The 13,319-nt window shown below is 43.0% G+C and overlaps 1 protein-coding gene across 1 annotated transcript in view; it reads left to right on the forward strand.

Annotated features, from left to right (window-relative positions):
- Positions 1–2,392: 2,392 nt before the first annotated feature.
- The window catches only part of mago (mago, exon junction complex subunit), a 50,966-nt gene continuing 40,039 nt past the window's right edge, over positions 2,393–13,319 (forward strand). The window contains exons 1-2 of the mRNA XM_080267156.1: positions 2,393–2,655; positions 8,688–8,746. Of these exons, the coding sequence (XP_080123282.1) occupies positions 2,568–2,655; positions 8,688–8,746 (147 nt within the window). The 5' untranslated portion in view covers positions 2,393–2,567. The remainder of the gene's footprint in view (positions 2,656–8,687; positions 8,747–13,319) is intronic.

Raw genomic sequence — 13,319 nt, forward strand, 5'->3', positions numbered from 1 at the left:
TGAGTATAGTCCAGGGTCTTTATGCGCATGGAGAGGCTAGGGCTATTTCTTACCGGAGGGGGAGGTGTAAGGCACTGGGGTCTAATTGTGATTATAGTACTATGAGGCAGAGTTTGATGATAGCGTGTTCACTTTGTTGTTTTCTGCAATAGGGTCACTATTAGTCAATTCCCGTTACTTACTCCACGGCCCTGGTATTGGTCTTATCGCTTTATATGCCTTTCACTGGGTCTATTTCTCTTTCCAATTTTTGGTCTATTACCAGTACTGTAAGTTCAAAATTCTGCCTCATCACTACTAGATCACTGTTATTACACAGTCACTGTCACTGTAGTTCTTCTGGCGCCAAGGGTGTGGCTGAGGGGCCACACAGCTTCTCTTCTGACAGGGCTGGGCACCACCTGGAGTCTCCGTGCTCAGGGGACACGGGATCACGTGCAAGGGCGTATGCTCTTGTCTGGGGCTATTGGTGGCGAAGGGGCCCGAACTCTCAGGGCTAGGGACCGGAGTGCGGCCCCCAGGACTGGGGCCGAACAATTGCCTGAATCGGTCGTTCAGGCTCCTGATGGAGGGGGAGGTCCTCTGCCATCGAGGTGTAGGGAGTTCCCACCCAGGCGTTCTGGGGAGGGTCTGGGGTTCCCGAGGACTGCAGTCCCCAGGGCTGGGTGGCGCCGGCAGGAGGAGGCTGCAGCACCAGCCTGCATCAGGGTCCGTCAGGTGGGTCTTCTCCAGAGCCAGTTGTAGGGAGCAGAGGCCAGGGGAGACTATAGGGGCTCTCCAGTACTCCTCTACGCCCTCTGTGCTGGGGACCGGGGAACCAGCGTCAAACTTAGGCGGGGAGGGTGAGGCTCTTGACCACTTCCTGCTGTAGGGCCCGGCTACTGGCCATGGCTTCCTAGGGGCATGGCTACTGGCCGCCAAGGCCCGGCTACTGGTCATGGCCTGAAGGAGGGTGAATGTCTGCCAGCAGACCCAGTTACACCTTTGGAGTGGCTACAGGCTGTCTGACAAAGGCGAGAGCGGCTACAGGTCGTCTCCTGCAGGAGGGGTGTGGAGCGGCTACAGGCCATCTGAAGGGGAACACCTTTGGAGTGGCTACAGGCTGTCTCAAGGGGAACACTTTTGGAGCGGCTACAGGCCGTCTCAAGGGGAACACCTTTGGAACGGCTACAGGCCGCCTCAAGGGGAACACCTTTGGAGCGGCTATAGGCCGTCTCCTCATTACCCTCAGAGCTGCTACAGGCCGTCTCTGGAGGAATGCCTGCAGAGTGGCTGCAGGCCATCTCCTTCAGGAGGGGTTTGGAGCGGCTACAGGCCGTCTCAAGGGGAGCACCTTCAGAGTGGCTACAGGCCTTCTGGTAAAGGTGGGAGTGGCTACAGGGTGTCTCCTCATTAAACTCAGAGCGGCTACAGGCCATCTCCTTAGCAAGGAGTGAGCGGCTACAGGCCATCTCTGGGGGAATGCCTTTGGAGCGGCTGCAGGCCGTCTGACAAAGGTGGGAGCGGCTACAGGCTGTCTCCGGAAGAACACCTTCAGAGCGGCTACTGGCCATCTCCGGAAGAACACCTTCAGAGCGGCTACAGGCCATCTCTGGAAGAACACCTTCAGAGCTGCTACAGGCCATCTCTTGGCAAAGGCGGGAGCGGCTACAGGCCATCTCCTTATTACCCTCAGGACGGCTACTGGCCGTTTCTTTAGCGAGGGGCAAGCAGCTACAGGCCGTCTCAAAGAGGAAGACACCTTCAGAGCGGCTACAGGCCGTCTCCTGTGGAAGGCAGGAGTGACTACAGGCCGTCTCCTTTGGATTGCTGGCAGAAGCTGGATAGGCAGCTCCAGCTGGTTGGTGAAAGCTCGCCCGGAAGATAGTGCAGTATTCCTGCTATGGCGACGGCGGGCGGGCTCCGGGTCATTGGAGCGCGCGGCCCGGGTTGACTTAGACCGTTGTCGCACTGAATCCCGGCGTGCTGCTGCTGCTCCTCCGTGGGCTCCTTGTGGTGGTGTCCGGGAGTTCATGGGGGCACTATGCTGTAGTCTTTGTGGGGGAGGCTGAGTGCTCCAGGGGACACTATGCTGCGTTTTACTTATGTAACTGAAGTACAGTTTATAACTTTTCCCGGGTGTTTTATTTTTCTTTACGGTCCTTGACGCAGGATTTAGCTTTGCCGCCGTTCTCGCGGATGTCATAACAAAAGAAACGATAAATGTAAAACATTATACAGACATGCTTAACACTATTTGCAGAAAAATCTGTTCATAAAGCACAGCTAGATTTAAGCGGTTTTGTTATTAATTACAAACCACCAAATGTACCACACACACACACACAAATGCATAGAATGCCATCTTCAAATCTTGCACTACGTACTGTTTTATATATTGAAACCAATAGTCAGTTACACTATTTTTTTTTTCTACCTCTTTCAGTCTATAAATATAATACCCTGCTCTTCTGAACAGGAAATGTTCATTGTGTGTTCAATAAATACGATTGTTTTTGTCTGAGATATGACATGCAAGTGAGAGTCTGAGAACTGGACGCCGCACTCTTTCGAGGTGAAACTTCAAAATGACGGGAGATTTTTACATTCGTTATTATGTAGGTCACAAAGGAAAATTTGGCCACGAATTCTTAGAATTCGAGTTCAGACCAGACGGTAAGTGTATTCGCTTGAGTTCTGGCATCTGGTGAATAAATTGCTAATTGTCTCAGTGTTTCGTGGATTGGGAAACAATACGGTAGATCACTATAGAGCTCGGTGACGGTGGATTGAGGTAACAAATATGACAATTAGCTGTATCTTTGATCTGTACAAACGAAGTAGGCTAGGACACCCGTGGTTTTGGTAAATGTATAGTCTGTCATAATCAGGTTAAAGGTATGCCATATTTGAAGCAGAAGCACCTTACAAAGTCAGTTCTTCCCAATAGTCTCTTATCTTTTTCTTATTATTTGTGCTGTAGTAAATAAACATTTCTTGCAATATCTGTTTCTCCAATGTTTTTAGCTGTGTTTTGCTGTGTCAACTCCTTTGATTTGCAGGGTAATGGTGGAAGGGACTGTCCTAACCTACGTGTTTAACTTAGCCTAACCAAACCTAGCTTAACTGTAACATCTGATCTAATGTAACCTAGCCTAGCAACCAGTTGGTAAGCTGGGAAATGAAAACCACCTTTGAGTACATTAAGAGAGACAATCATAGGTACGGCTTAAGGAACATTATGATAAAAACGGTAAATTTTACTAGTTGTCAATACACCACCCAGGTAGTGCAATATATTTTTCTGGTAATTTTTTATGCGATTTGAATGTTTCCGACCTTCATTTTTGTCAGAAATGCCTCATTTCCCCTCTTTTCCAATCATGAACTTTGATTAGACAAGTAGGTGAAATCGAGCATTTTCTGAAAAATTGAAGTAAAAAAACAAATCACATCAAAAACCACCAGAAAAATATACTGCACCACCAGTTAACGTAATGGAACAGACGAAACCAAACCAAACAGATGTAACGTAACCTCACCAAACACACTAAACCTAGCCAAACCTAACCCAACATACCTAACCTATCCTAGGGGAATACGTAACGTAACCTCACCAAACACACTAAACCTAACCCAACCTACCTAACCTATCCTTGGGGAGTGCTTATCCAGGACGAGGGTCGTCTTTCAAACACGTGATAATAACGTCGTGGTTCCAGAACTTTTGAATCCAGTGGTTTATGAGCAATATAATTTGCCAAGCAGGAAGGTGTGTGTTGTCCAAAAAAGTTCCTTTGTAGTCAGAAACAAAAACTACACTGTACCGGTACCCGTTTCTTGGTTTCTGCGTACTTTTTGTACCAACGACAGTACCACTGATGTCTGTCTTTTCAAAATTTACACGGTTCCTGACAGTCTGGGCAATAAACTTCCGAAGGTAATACACCACGTCTTCTAAGAAACTCATTAGTCTCCTCAGGCTCCTAGTGAAAACGCTTTATCACCATAAATAATCAATATCACACCTGGGACATACAGCGCATCTTTCTTCTTCAGAGGCCATATCGAGAAGGATTTGAATTTTTCCATCCACAAGGAATCAAAAACTGGTTCAAATTCATTGGCAGAATACCATCACATGACCTAAAGTAGGCCTATGATTGGGTGGTACAGACCTACGAGACGCATTCGCAGTTGAGGGTATGGTGTCTGTTGTTTTGATGGCAGCGTGTGATTGTGTGGTGTTGCTGTTGGAAAGTGTGATGCTGTTTAGTGTTTTGTAGAGTTACTGATGTTTGTTTTGTGGTCAGGTGTTGGGAGGTAATTTTTCCAGTTTAGTGTTTGCTGTTCTGATATTTTATTGTTTATCTGAGTGTTGAGTTCTTGTATTTGTTGTATGGTGTCTTGTGTATGGGGTGTTGGGGAGTGTCGCAGTGTGTCCCGTTGCCTGATGAGGCCTTGAATTTCTGGTGTGAAGTTGGGGTTGTGTTTCTTTCTGTTGCCTCTAGGGATGTGTCCTTTGTCTGCATTTTGTATGACTTTATTGAAAGTGTTCACAGCGGTGTTGATGTTTGTGATGGGTGCACTGTTTGGTGTTTCGAAATGTTGTTCTGTTTCAGTTACAAAGGCCTCCCAGTTGGCTCTTATAATTAGTGTATGTGTGTTTGTGGCCAGCTGGGGTGATTCTGGTTTTGGTAGTGATGATGATTGGGAGGTGATCAGAACCTAGGGTTTTGACCACTCTCCATGATGTAGTGGGGGTGAGGTTTGGGGAGCAGAAGGTGATGTCTATAGATGATGGGAGGAAGAGGGCTTGGTGTGGGATATGGGTATGTTGGTCTAGACTGTTTAGTATGAAGAGATGATCTGTCTGGGATTGTAGTACCAGCCCTCTGTCTGTCTCAGGGTTGTTGACATGCCAGGCCGACAACTTGGCATTGAAATCACCACCCAGGATGATGTTGGGTATGTTAGTGATGTGGTGTATCTGTGGAGAGTAATTGTGTGGTACTGTGGGGGACGACTGGGGGGGAATGTATGTGTTAGTGATTGTTATGTGTGATTTGTTACCAGTGCATATTTTAATTTATTGTATTTCTGTTGTGGTGTCATGTGGGGGAAGAAGTGACTTCGTGTGTGCACTGGTATCTGCAAAGTTGATGGATTTGTGTACCAGGGTGATGAGTCCACCGCCACCGCCGTCGGTCCGGTCTTGTCGAATGGTGGTGAAGTTATGAAATGTCGGTGTTTTCTGTGCTCTGTGTACCGGGTAGTTTTGTTTCTTGTAAGATGGCAATGTGTATATTCTGTTGTTTGATGAATTGTGTGAGTTCATGTATTTTGGTGTTTATGCCATCTATGTTTAACTGAAGGATGTTTATGTTGTGTGTGCGATGTGTGTTGGCTGCTGCAGCACGGGGGGGAGGTGGTGTGGGTGGAGGGGAAGGGATAGGAGGAGATTGTGATGGAGGTAAGAGTTGAGGTGGATTAGGATGGGTTGGAATGGGAGGAGTTGGGGGACTGGATGGTGCAGGAAGAGTCGGTGGGTTTGGCTGTGGAGGTGTGAAGGAAGTAGGAGTAGGATTGGAAGAGGGGTTGATGGGTGGGGGGAAGGAGCAGGTCCAGGTGTTTGTGTAATGTTTTTTGGATGCAAGTGTTGTGCAGGTGTAATTGGTCCAGTTCTTGCAGGAATTGCACTGAACTGAACCCTTTGTCTTTCGGCTCGACATGATAGGTTTTGAGCATGTTGGACATATGTATTTCTTGGTGGGTCCTGGATTGCTCTCAATGTCCCTGGCTAGAAGAAGTCGTCGAGAATGACAGCCGGGGAGTCATTTCTCGGTGTAGAAAAAAACGGTGTTGTAGTGTGTGTTGTGTTGGGAGATGTGGTACTTGCCCGGGTGACCGAAGCCACTCCCAGGTGCTCGAGCCCCGTGAGGAGCCGGGGGGGTTTGTGGTGGTTTGGCCCCCATGCTGTCCTCCTCTTCTCTTCGACAGCCTCAGGGGGGTAGACCCACGACGAAGACACCACCTCTCCAGGTCCTCTTGAGATGGTTTAGCCATGTGGTTGACTGGGAGATATGTGAATGAGGTTGAGGAGAGAGGGGAAGGGGGATATCAAGAATAAAATGAAGGGATGGGGTGGAGAGATACATGAGTTAGGAGGGTGTTCATTAGAGAGAGAGCAGTCTTGTGGCAGAGGACAGAATGACGTGAAAGCAATTTGTATTTGGCCACCCCTTCCTGGATTAAGGTGTTTGCAGTAGATAGTTTGATAGAATCCAGACTCCACCACATACCTAACCATCTACACATAGGCTATACATTTTGGTATTTTTCTCCAGCTTGATATGCTTCTTAAACCCAGTCATATTAAGTAAACCCGTCAACTGTCAAAGTACCACTAAACTGTGCTGATTCATGCTTTTTTGCTCATCTTAACTAGTTTTCCCTTTATTGCAAGGAGTTCTCTCAAAAAGCTTTCCCTCCTGTTAATGCAAAGAGTACAGTTAAAAAAGAAGACTATAACTGAAAACTTTAGTACGTTCTTTCAGTCACAATAGACACCAAGAACACCCCTGTAACTTTCTTCGTTTTGGTGTGGCTACAGCTTGAAGTATAGTAACTTTAACCCATTTTCCATTTGAAATAGTGTGGGAAGGATTGGGTATGACAGCTGGGTGCAGAAAGTGGGAGATGTTAATGTTGGGGGTAGGGTTGTGAGAGGCAGACCAAAAAAAGGTCTGGGACGAGGTCAGAGAGTGTGATCTCAGGGATAAGGGACTAATAGAGAGGCTGCCATAGATCGAGCAGCATAGAGAGCTGCCATTAGGTGACCAAGACCAATGCATGGAGGCATATTGGAGCCTTTAGAAATGAAATGAATCGATATTGGAGGCCAGGGAGTCCCAATGTAACGGATTCAGTGATGGCCACCATTCTTACCTTTAGCCCAGTCATCAGCCATTGGGATGAGAGGAGAGCATCAGTATAAGCAGGGTTGAAGAATACTATTAACCATGTCCATTTACCTTCTTGGCTTTCCACACCTCCTCCCACCTTCACAGTCATTCATAGTATATGTTCTTTTCATATGACCATACAATCTAAGCACTCTTCTACTGTGTTGTTGACACATTTCCGTACTCCACGTCTTTCATGAGTCATATTGTTTCTTATCCACTCAACATGCTGCACAATCCTCATACTTTCTTAGTAATCCCATTTCCACTGCTTTCTCCCATGACTTTCTCGTTCCATACCAGAGTTTCACATCTAGGCCATATTTTGGGCACTAAAACATCATCATGCAGTCCTCTTGCAGCCCTCACACTCAGACCTCTCAATAGTATAAAGACTTTCATAGCACTGGCCACCTTCCTTTCCTGTGCCACTATTTTCAGCTTTCCTTGCACATTTATCTCTGATTATCACACCAAGGTACTTAAAATTGCTCACCAGTTTAAGTCTTTCTCTGTTTGTCAGCACATTGTGCTTAGAGTTACCTTCTCTTTCAACAGTCACCACTTTACTTAGATCTGCAGTTTCAAAGCAGTTCCTATAGGCACAGAACTTTGCACAGTTCTGTAAAGTTGCATTTCATTATTAGCAAGCAACACACCATCATCTACATGCTTCACATTAAGGACACTCCATCCTTCATTAATTACCATCTCCACCCCATGAGTTTTAACCAGTTGTAACCCCTCTCATAACCCCATGTTCAGTCCCTTCCTGTACAAATTGGAGATGAAGAACTATAAAGTGTTTTGTCCCATACTGCATAGCTGGGGCAGACATTTCAGACAGTTCCATTTCATAACAGCAAAATCAAGGGAAGAATAGTAATGGGATTGAGGGTTTTTATTAAACTAAGCAGCTACATCAACATGAAGGGTGAGCAGTTGCTGATTATGTCAGAAATGATGGTTACATAGTCAGTGTTTCCTCTCTGTTCGGATCAGAATCGTGGGGATTAACTGAATTACTGAAATGTAAACTTGGAGTGCTCAGAGAGGAATGAAAAGGATCATGCTGGATTTTTTAAACAGAATTAGAGGATATACAGTAGTAATAACAGAATTAGATATAGTAACAACACTCAGAAAGCATACTGTATGTAGGAATGTAACACCCTTTGTAAAACAAAGACCAGATGAACAGCCAGGGTAATTGAGTGGCAGCTCATTATTGGTGCGAGAAGAAGAGACAGACAGAGAACATGATACAATGGTAAGATGAGATTTGGAGATCTGCTAGGAGTGAAGTGAACAGGTTAACAGCTAATAGGCTAGTATAGAGACTGATGGGAGAGGCCATCTGCCCTACAGTGAATTGATGCAGAGTTACGGTAATATCATCATCATCATCATTGTTGTCATCATCACTGCAATATAATGTATCAGTAGATCCTTGCCCCCAAGGTCATTACACTCCAAGTGTTTTGTCATGGCTTGTGCATGGTGATTTTAATAGCTGAATGAAATGATTACTGTATGACTGAAAGTGAAAGTTTTCTCAGACTTTTCACAGTTATGTGACCTACTTAGGATATCTTGTTCTGGCTGTTGTCAGATTCATTACTGACCTAAGGAATATTATTAGCATCTGAAATGAAAGATTAATTGGTCATTTGTGTAGTACAGTACATCTGTACATGAGTACAAAATACTATGTATTCATACTGGTATTTTATTGTATTTCAGGTAAACTACGCTATGCTAACAACTCAAATTACAAGAATGATGTCATGATCAGAAAAGAGGTATAGTAAGGAAAAATATTTCTTTGCTGCATGCATGTGTGCTTGTATGTGGTTAATTTTTAAGGAAGGTTAGCATGATTTTGTCTCTGAATAAATTGTATTTTTTAAAATTTCAGGTAACTATGCCTGTAGGTATATTTTTGATGCTGCATGTCTTTTCCCATTTTAGGTCCTTAAACCCAGCACTGCCCCTCTACAGTACTGTATATTCCTTTTACTCCCACATGATTTTATTCACATGGAACCATCTCTTGTACTGAGGAGGTTGTTGGAGGTTGTCTCTAACCCACTAAATTTGAAAAGCCTTTCCTAAACTTAATAAAATTATCAGAACATAGCAAGAACAAAACATAAAATACATCATAAAATATATCACCAGACTGAAGGAGTTAAGGTTGTTGGTGATCAAAGCCCAAGAAAGTACCATCATGCTGTCTCTCATTATTAATTTGGTAGTAGAGGTTAAGCCATGACTCATCTTAGATTAAAAAAGGGGATCAAAGCATCTGTGGCAGTCACTTGGTGTAGACTCTAAAGCTCCCTTACCCTCACACTCGAGCCTTGAAGCACAACAATGCCTCCTGGAGAGTCTGGATGACCCTGATGACTGGCCATTCCCACAAAACGTTTTGTAGTTTGGATGAATCACTAATTCTCATCAGTTTCTCATTTTTTAACTTTGAAATTAGTCATGAAACTACCAGACTTACATCCTTCTTGGTAGCACCAGGGTAAGGTGCTTTTGATTCACAGCATACATGGGAGAGGAAATTGCCCTTGGCCTTGTCACATCCCTGTGGTTTCCTGAAATACAGAATAGCTCCCTCATGCAACAAAGTTCTCTTCAACAAAGATCATATTGCTTTTCACCCAGTACAATACCTCTCATTAAGAGTTTGTCAGATTGGGATTTGGCTAGACCAAGAGCATTTTAATCTTAGGGAGAGCACAACAAATGATACTTTTGTCTGATTTATACAACCATGTATCTGTTAGACAGAGGACATCCAGGTTCAGTTTGCTCAGATTCTCATCAATCTGGTCCATTTTATTTCAGGAAGAGGGAATATAAAGTGGATCCTCCCCATAGATTCAAAGAGAGTACCAGCTATATGCTGGATTATCATTATGGGATGGATAGTTTTTATGAGATGCAAAATTAGTAACCGACTCAGGTGGTACAGTGAGTAGAAGAATTTGCATAGCAAGTTGAAGCCTTGCATGAAATTGTTATCTGGACTCATGGTTACCTGCAGAGAGAAACAGATCAATGAAAGAAATCTCTGCGGGGGACACCTAGAGCAATGTGTTCAAATTTCTGACAGTGGTAGCATTGAGGAAGTACAGAGCCTACCTACAGAAGTTTTGCTTCTTTTCAGTTCAACATATACATGTCTCTGCTAGTTCTCAGCATAATTTTTATTTCAGGTCACAGTTTCATTACTGCAGACTTGTTATAATCTTTTGTACTATCACTCAAAAAAGTATCCCTACTAAAGTGACATGAGTCATTTTAACACAACAGATGAGGAAATATGGAATACTGACACTGCTCGAATCCCTCTACTGCTTGTGGAGTCCTGTGGTCATGTGATTAAGGATACTTTTTGGAGTGATAGTACCTTAGTAAAGATAAGGGATAGCTCATAACCTTTATTCAAGAGTTCAGCAATATTGTAATTATTAACACATAATAGGCGTCCACACTGAAGGGATAGCTCATGACCCTTATTCATTAGTTCACCAGTATTGTAATTACAGTAGAACCTCTTTGGTCCGGACCCCTTTAATCCGGATTTCTGTTAATCCGGACAAAATTTAAAAATAATAAGCTCCAAAAATATGTTGAAAGTAATTCTAAAATCATTTTCAGTATCGGCGCGGAAAGCGATCGTCATTCGTTTAGTCTCTGATCACGCTAGGTCGCAACATGGGCGCCTGTTTAAACACACGCTAGCATTCATTCCATCAACTAGTTCACCAACCATTTATATTTTTATGCTGTATTTCAAAAACTAATCCTCCTTTCCAAACCCCTTACTGCAAGTGTAGCTTCTGTAATGAACAAAGGTGTCAAAGGGAGGAGTTTGCTTACAAAAAAATGGGTCAGAATATTCTGCAGTGTTTAGTGATTACTGTAGGTTATTTTTTGTACTTAAATGTGCTTTACTTGTGCATCAAACATTAGCTTCTTGCCCATATGGGTGTTATCAGTATGCCAAAGATGAGAATGTATTTTTTGCCTACATAAGTTTTATTTTTATTCCAAATATTAGTTAATTAATTAATTAATTTTTTTGCCTACACGGGCCTTAGTCACTTACTATAATTTAAAATGGTAGGCTAGTTTCTTGTCATGGCCATACCTGTAAATTATGCAATACAAAACTATCATACATGATTAGTTTTGTTATTTTAGCACCGGTATCCTTTCATCTTTTGCAGTTACGTAGGGTTGACATATGCCACATATGTTAAGAATTAACAAACATACCATATGTAGATAGAGTTTGGTATGAACTGGAGATTACCCTGATGGTCCGGACAGTCTGCTAATTCGGACAACCCATCCCCCCATATAGTCCGAATGAGAGAGATTCTACTGTACTAACACGTAATAGGCATCCGCACTGAAAGTGTGGAACGTGTTCGAGTGAGCGAGCAAGCAAGTCAGGCAGTGCTGAATATTATCTCGTGGCTCATCATCTTGCTCTGATTTCCTGACCTGAATATACTAAAAAGATTACACCAAAAATATTCCCTCACACTTCCTAAAACCAATACTCCTCTTGTATTAATTTTAGGTCTAGGGCTTGTGACCTAGCAGGTTAATAATGACTGCTTTTTGCTCACTTACAAAAATTACTTTCACCAAATCTCTCAGTGCACTCCAGTTTGAATCAGAAATAAGAAATTCAGAGTTTCTTTCGTCGATCAGGGTATCAAATTAGTTTGACTCAGATTCAGTCAAAAATTTCCAAAAAAAAAAAAGCCAAACAGTAGGTATTATTTGTTTTGAAAAGGCAAAACATGGTTGCTATCAGCAGTTGTTATAAAATACTGCTGCGCTATTCATGCAGCCTTAGACCTATACTTCTTTCACAGCCGGCAGTTATGCTAATCTGCCTTATAAAAAAATTGTTTTCTTGATTTACAGAAAAACTATTGGGAATTACGGGTTGTCTATGAAATGAAAATAATTGAGGATTTTTTTGCGATTTCCCTATTGGTGTCTATCTTGTAACTTCAAAATTGGCTGAGACATCCAAAAAAGTTCACTGGTGTACTACAAGTTTTCCTCCCAATCCCTGCCTCCGTTTCTTGGTGATGCGATAAATCTTTTGCATGGGTACATATGTCGGGGGTCCAGACTGTGACTAAACTATCTCTGAGACAATTTTGTCCTCAGATGGTATGATAGGAACATCTGTGGTCATCCTATCTCTGGTAAGATTTTCTTCATTTCAGTCACTGTGAAGTCTGAGTCTGAATTAAACATGAATTTATGGACACCATTGCTTCCTCCTGTTCCTTCGTGGTGGGTTGTCTGACTGCAATGGTACTGATTTTATCTCTTTGCTGCTGTTGCCTGAAATGGACTTCAGCTGTTGTCTAGCACTCCAGCAACAGCCTTATCCATATTGGCCACAATGCATCCATTGGTTATAGTGTAAGCACCCATCTTTGCCCAGACCCGTATCTTTAACACGCACACACCTGTTGCAGACAGTGCCTCAGGAGCCACCTTTTTTTTGTGTGTGTGCCTTCAGCCTTGCAGATACACCCTGCCTTACATTTTCAGGTGCACCAGTCATATATGTCACAATCTTACCAGTCATTTTAGCCTGTATATTTGCCTTGGCCATACCCAGGAATTCATCTGCTTCATGCTCACAACTCCCACAGAATTATCAGAAACTAATTTTTTTTTCTTTGCCATTAATCTATAACTGGTACTTCTCCTCAGTGAGATCATTGCATGCAAACTGTTTTATTACATTGAAAAGATTGTGGCAAACATTGGTGCCATACAGCAGGAGTAAAAACAGAACATGAATAGCTATAATACAGCATACATATCTGTATATATATATATATATATATATATATATATATATATATATATATATATATATATATATATATGTAAATAAATGACAATAAATAACACAGAAACAGTCACATAACATTAAAATATATATGCTACATCAAGGACATACCATAAAACCATGCATAAAACAACAACAGTTAAAACATTGCATAGAATCTGAAGCTGATTGAAGAAGCCTGCTTCCTCAACAAACAGGAAAGTGTCTCTTTCGGTCATACATGCCTCCTCTCCAAGGACCAAAGAGAGAAGGTAAGACCCATCTCCCACCCTAAACCTGGATAGGTATCGACAGCAAACATCTCCTAGATTGTGTCTCTCATGTAAGAGCTGCTGCAGTCATTGGTACCAGACAGTCTTCACAGTAAGGAGGGAGTAACCTTCTGCACTAAACCTGGAGATGTATCAACAGCAAACATCCCCTAGATTGTGTAACCCATGTAAGAGCTACTGCACAGTCAGTGG

The sequence above is a fragment of the Coenobita brevimanus genome, chromosome 23, assembly GCF_032717465.1.
Source record: "Coenobita brevimanus isolate Jiangsu-jjx chromosome 23, ASM3271746v2, whole genome shotgun sequence".
Taxonomy (NCBI): domain Eukaryota; kingdom Metazoa; phylum Arthropoda; class Malacostraca; order Decapoda; family Coenobitidae; genus Coenobita; species Coenobita brevimanus.